General features: G+C 53.0%; 1 protein-coding gene across 10 annotated transcripts in view; it reads right to left on the reverse strand.

The window, feature by feature from the left end:
- Positions 1-6,275, reverse strand: part of PRIMA1 (proline rich membrane anchor 1) — a 62,366-nt gene extending 56,091 nt beyond the window's left edge. For 3 of the 10 annotated variants that reach the window (XM_070594389.1, XM_070594385.1, XM_070594394.1), the window contains exons 1-2: positions 6,135-6,274; positions 5,165-5,291 (exon numbers count right to left, since the gene is read on the reverse strand). In XM_070594389.1, the coding sequence (XP_070450490.1) occupies positions 5,165-5,257 (93 nt within the window). In that variant the 5' untranslated portion in view covers positions 5,258-5,291; positions 6,135-6,274. Of the gene's footprint in view, positions 1-5,164; positions 5,292-5,615; positions 5,729-5,978; positions 6,107-6,134 lie in introns of those variants that run through there. The other 7 variants (XR_011533088.1, XM_070594386.1, XM_070594393.1 and 4 more) reach the window with 5 other exon arrangements.
- Between the last annotated feature and the right edge of the window lies 1 nt (position 6,276).

Raw genomic sequence — 6,276 nt, forward strand, 5'->3', positions numbered from 1 at the left:
ATTGACCGTGTTTCAAACTCTGGAAGGCAAGCTTATCTCCCACTGGGAAGAGCATATCCTCAGATGGCGAGCCTTTTCTCTTAATTATTTTTCAGAGATGATTAACTCCTTAGACAACAATGGCCAATCCGCTGGTTTCTCCACCAACACAATTGTTGGCCTCCCATCTTCGAGCCTGTCCTCCGGATTCTGACCTTCTAAGACGGTGGGGGTTGCTCGAAAGCTCCCTTCTCCCAACGGCTGGCCTCAGAGATCGCTTCTCCAATGAACTCTACCAAGTATGTGAACTTGAAGCAATTACTTCCCCATTCTGCAAGGTGCAATTTATGCGAGACAGTTCAAGAGGAGCACGTTTGTTTAACCTAGCCCAACACAATGACCTATTTCCGTGAGAGGATATAAGGGCACAGCTGTATAAGAGGGTTTAATGCGATGAAATTATAGGCAGGAAGATCGGGGCCAAGTTTCCAGGCTGAGGGGGGAGGGATGGAAGGAGCCCGCCGCATTGTAAAAGTCTATGATCTCTCATATGACGGCCCTGCTGAAAGGGGAGCAGGCCCAGCTGCATAACCACCTGTCATCACGAGAGGGTCCAGTCCTGGCCGCCTGTCCTCTCTGAGGGTGGGCCCCACTTGGGCCCTCGCTGACGTTTGATCCAGCACACCAGCCTGTAGCCGCCGAGCCTCTGTCGACTGACATTGGTTACTCAGATTCTTTCTCCGCTTGCCAACTTCTATTCATCCTTCACATCCAGTTGTCACACAGCCTTCTTGGGAAAGCCATCCTGAACCCCACACCCCCCCGAATAAGACCCCCTGCTCAGCGCTGCTTCTTCACCTTGTAAACCCTTCTCTTTTGGGCACTTCTCCCCCGGTGCTAGGCCATGAGTGCCTTGGGACAGGCAGGTGGGTGGGTCTGTGCTTTGTTAATCCTGACTAAGTGTGACTTCCTGAGCCCTACTGTGTGTCAGCCACAGGAAACAGGCTCTCAATGCCCCATGAGGTATCTGGGAAAGGTAGGTATTTTTATCCACACTTACCAGGTGGGACGACAGGCTCAGCAAGGCTGAGCAACGTACGGAGCTGCCCAGGGCCCGGCATTGGGTTGGAGCTCAGTGAAAAGGTGTGTTGGGGGATGGTCTGCCCACCGGTGGAGAAACACAGCATCCACCCCATTCCCTACCTCTGGGTCCACTTTGGGGTTCTGTGGGCTGGTGATGTTGTATGAGACCAGTAGAGAGGAAACCTGTCTTGGGAGCTTGTCTCAGCACCCAGCTTGGTTGGTTTATATCTTGGGGAGTCCCACAAGGAGAAGAAACTTGCCCCTGAAGTCACCTGCTCTTAGCTGGACTTGACTAAGAAGGAGCAGAGGCCCAGAGAGGTCAATGACTTGCCTAAGGCCCACAGAGTAAAAGCTGGTATCATTACTTCTGGGGACCACTTTTTATTCGTTTTGCTACGGTCTGCTTTTCCGCCTCTGCTCTGCAGCCCTCTCCTGGGCCCAGAATCCTGAGGCTCAGGTAGGTCCTGCAGTCACCTGGATTGGTCTGGGGGACATGGTACTCCATGGCTGCCACCTCCCTCTCCCTCCTGGACTATCAGTGCAGCTGTCTGGTCCAGTGGATGTTGCCTCCTAAATAGCCCTTGAATCCATCCACTTCTCCCATTCCCACTGCGACGGCCCTAAACCAGGCCACTGGGCAGCACTTACCTTTCACCCAGGATTGCCTGAGAAAATACAGGACATTTGTTGAATTTTAGATAAATTAACAATCAATTTTTTAGTATAAGTATGTCCCAAATATGGTATGGGATATACTTATGCTAAAGATTGACCCATTGTTTATGTGAAATTCAAATTTAACTAGACGTCCTGTATTCTTATTTGCTAAATTGGGTAACCCGACCCTGACCAGTCTCTTTGCTCCACCCTTGCCTCGCCCCCTCCCTGAATCCAAGCTCCACGTTGGAGCTGGACTGAGATTTCTGAAATGCCAATCTGAGATCATGTCATCTTTTGCTTAAAACTTTCAATAACCCCCAGCGTCCTCAGGATCAAGGCCAAACTGCAAGATGTTAGTACCTACAACAGTGGCCTCCCCTGTGGCTTCCCTCCCTGGGCTTCTTCCAATGCCCCATCCTCTCCTCCAGCCTCGGGGCTGTCCCCTCTGCCAGGACACTTCTGCCCTGCTTGCTTCCTGCCTCCTGACTCCTCCTCGTTCATGTCTCAGCTGCGAGGCTTTGCTGACTCTTCCACCAGGTCCCATCTCCAAGCTATTTGCTCCTGCCTATAATTACTTGTTTAATTATCTCTCCAGTGCCACAGTGACAGTGCCATGAGGGCAGGGACCATTAAGTCCCTTGCACTTAACACACGGCCTGGCAAACAGTAGGTGCCCAATAAATGCTGCCGAGTAAATAAGCGAAGCTGTAGGGACTGACCACAGTGGGAGGTTAGCATGGCTTGGGTCTCGGGTGTCTCCTCATCAGCACAGGGACCCAGAGGTCCAGATCAGAGCCTGTCTCCCTGACGATTGCTTTAGGAGGACGCCCACAAAGATGATGGCTTCTGGCATCTTTTATGGAGACAGGCCAGCACCACAGTAACTTGATGAGACACACTCCTGTCACACCTAATAAATTTGCCAGCCTGTCATCCTCTTTGCTTGCAAAAAAAGGAATCATCTGGAAGTGAACTTAGAAAAACCCTAAATCACAAAAGCTCAAAAATCTCAATTCCAGACACATTAAAGAAAAAAGAGGAGAGACTAGGGAAGGCCCCCCCCTACAACCTTGTGGCAATCCAGATGTCATCTGACTTTAATGATTAAGTTACTCATCCTCCAGGCAGAAGCCAGAGGCTTTGGGAAGATTTCAGAGTAGGACCTGATGCCTTGCGGACCACCAGTCTCTTGCTTCACCAATTATCCTGTTAATTACAGTACCTTGTTATGCCAGTCTCACCCTTCCAAAGGTTTATGACTTCAGGAAATTCTCGTGGCAAAAAGCTCTTGAAAGCACAGATAGCTCTGAGTTCTTTCTCTATATTCCAGAAACTCCTCTGACATGACAGATTTCAACCTCTCCACTTAAAGGGAAACATATATCTTGACGCACCTTCTTTTTTCCTCTTCTCCCTTCTGGTCCCTTGGATTCAGCTCTTTTGCTTAAAAACCAGATCCATCCACACTAAAGCCCCTCTTCCCTTGGCTTCTCAGTCCCTATCATTTGTAGATTAATTTTTCCAGAACCTCCAGCCAAGATTTACCCATTCTACTTGCCTAGAGGTTTCTTTTTCTAATTGATTTTCACGAAAATTGATTTGTATTGAGTAACGGCATCTGACACACACACTTCCTTGTGTAAGTACTGCCTGGCTGAAGGACACTGCTCAAAAATGAGCTGCTTTCACAAAATTATTTCTTTTGGTGATGGGGAGGTCGCAGGTCTGCTGTTTCGATCCTCCTAGTTCACAGGGCACAATGCTAGTCTTGGAGTCCGGCGACATCATCATGTCGCTCTCCATACTAACTGAAAAAGTCTCATTGGAAGAGAGAAAACTGTAAACCGATGAATACTAAAATGAAGCGAACTTAATATCTGAGATTCAACTAAAAGTCAAACAAGCGAAGCTGGTCCCAAACTGCCCAAGTGTTTAGAAGTGACAGAATCCTGAATCCTGAGGAGGCACAGCTGAGTTAAATAACTGCGGTTTCACACATTAAACAAAGCTGTCAATTCCAAAAGGAAAACAACCGTGAGTGAGATACAGACAAGCCAGAGAAGAGAGCAGAAGATGGGCCTGGCGTGGGGGTGGGGGGTGGACCCCGGCCAACCCACTCACTCAACCAGCATCCTCTTTCCAGCATTACAGCTCCTGGTTCTCTCCCTATGGTCACCCAGGCCACCATCCAAGCTGGACCAACGGAGCTGGTTCCCAGCAGGCCCCCATCGCTTGGGACAGCTGAAGGACCACAGCAGATGGGCAAGCAGTCTCATCCCATCCTTTCTTCCTGTCACCCCCTACTCAGGGCAATCATCTGAATAATCCCCAGCCCCCAAAATGCCACCATGAGCACATGAAGCTGTAAATACCACAGGGTGGGATATTTCAATGTCCGAAACAGTAAAAATGTGCTCCAGCACCTGCTGAACCACTAGCAATTCAAACATGTCAAACAGACAATGCAGTGATCAACAGAGTACCTGGCCAGCCAGTCCGAAGAGCAGCATTACTGTTACTAATACAATCAGGGCAGCAACAGCTACCATTTAATGCTTTTTATGGTCCTGGCACTGCGCTGGGTAATCTTTACTTGCTTTATCTCATCAAGTACTTATAATAGCACGGTGAGGAAGAAGGAACCAAGGTTCAGAGAGGGTTAAGTGCATTGCCTAAATCCCCCAGCTGGTAAGGGGCTGAGCAGGGGCTCAAAATTCAGAGCTGACACCAAGTCCACCTCTTTATCGCTCCACTGTACCATTGATAGTGGACATTCTGGGAGGTACTAGGGACCATCCCCTCTAACCTTCTCTCCAAGCCCAGCAGAAGTAACTCCAGCTGGTGGCTGCCCTGCCTCTGTCCTTGGGGCTAGGGAACCCTGGGAGACAATTCCATCCACAGGCACTCCTTACCGATGGACGAATGTCAGTTTTTTTCTTATATTCCCCACGAGTGGCCATACACACAATCTGTTCACATGCCCAACTCCACTACCTATAAGAAGCACAGCCCCTCCTGTGTTGAAGTCTAGTTTAAGAAGGCGAATTTGAAGTTTACTAGTGGTTCTGGTGGCAAATAAAGGATGTATAGTCTTGGGATCATCTTTCCTTTTAAATTTGTAAAAGCTCTCAGGTTTCTTCCCCTGCGTTTCTGCAAGAGTTTATCCTCAAGAAGGCAGTGCCTAAGCCCTTTCTGTTGCAAGGCTCTGTCCTGCAGGCCTTAGCAGGCCAGACTGAAGCCTCCCGCTGGAGTTTCTTATCTTTTCACTGCCAGAGTGTGGGGTGCTCTAGCATCTTTTCTTTTCCCAAACTCTTCCCCAGGACCAATCAGAGGGGTGGCTGCAGGAAGCTGGGGTCGTGGGAGTGAAGTGACCCTCCCCCACCCCCCAACCTGGTCCTACCCCGGAGGTCTCCCAGCCCGCGCAGCCCGCGCCGCGGCTCACCTGCACGAAGCCCCAGAGCGGGTGGAGCGCGCAGTGCAGCAGCAGCGAGGACCAGCAGCAGCCACGGCGCAGCACCAGGTCCCGGAGGAGCATCTCGGCCCGCGGCGCCCGCTCTCGGGGCTAACTGCTAGGGGAGCAAAGCGCGGGTCAGGCGGGCGCCGCGCGGGCACCATCGCCGGCGCGCACTCGCACACGTAGCAGTCCCGGTTGGGTGGGCACGCCCCGCACCCTGGGGCACCCTCGTAAACCAAGCCTGCCCCTTCACTCCAGCTTGCACACTCGCTGACCCTTCGTGCACACTCACAGAAGCCGGCATCCCAAAAGTCACACTCTATTCTGGTGCACACCTCCAGAACCTTGCGTGTATGCCTTGGCCCCGTGCACACCCCCAGAATCCCGCGTGCACCCCTTGGCCCCATGCACACCTCCAGAAACAGCCAAGCATACTTACCGAGCCCCGTGCGCCTCCCCCAGAAACAGCCATGTACAACTCACTCCCACTGTAACCACACTTCAAACCCGGCGGCTAAGTAAGCACACTCACTCTGCGTGCACACCCACAGAAACAGCCGTGCACACCCACCGACTCCTGCCTGCACACTTGCTGACCCTGCATGCACAGCACCACGGAAACACTCGCTGCGTGCACCCTCTCTGCCCTGGCGGTCTTCACTGCGCACACTGCAACATATGCACCTCCGTGCGCACCCCATTTGCCCTGGCGCGCTCTCCCGAGCCCTGGCCTCCCGCCTCAGGGCGTGAGCTTCCCCCACGTCTCCATCTCCGCCCGCACCCCTCCAGTGCCTCACGCCACCTTGCCTGGCGGCGGCCCCAGCCGATCCTCGGCGCCGGGAGGGGAGGTCCTCGCTCCCCTCGCGGCAGAATCTGTTTCCGAGCCGCCGGACAGCCCCCATTTAAAGCCAGCCGCCTCCCCAGTCCCCCGCCCTCTAGGCGGGGCCTTGGTCCTCACCCTGGCGACTGCGCGGGCGCCTGGGGGCTTCACATGCCGAGGAGGAGCGCCGGGCACTGGAGCAAAAGTTTGCGCGCGGCTTGGGCCTCCGGGGCGGCTGAGCCGGGGGCCCGGGCGCGGCGCGCTCGCACGGGGCGCGGGG

Source organism: Equus przewalskii, chromosome 25, assembly GCF_037783145.1.
Source record: "Equus przewalskii isolate Varuska chromosome 25, EquPr2, whole genome shotgun sequence".
Classification (NCBI taxonomy): Eukaryota; Metazoa; Chordata; class Mammalia; order Perissodactyla; family Equidae; genus Equus; species Equus przewalskii.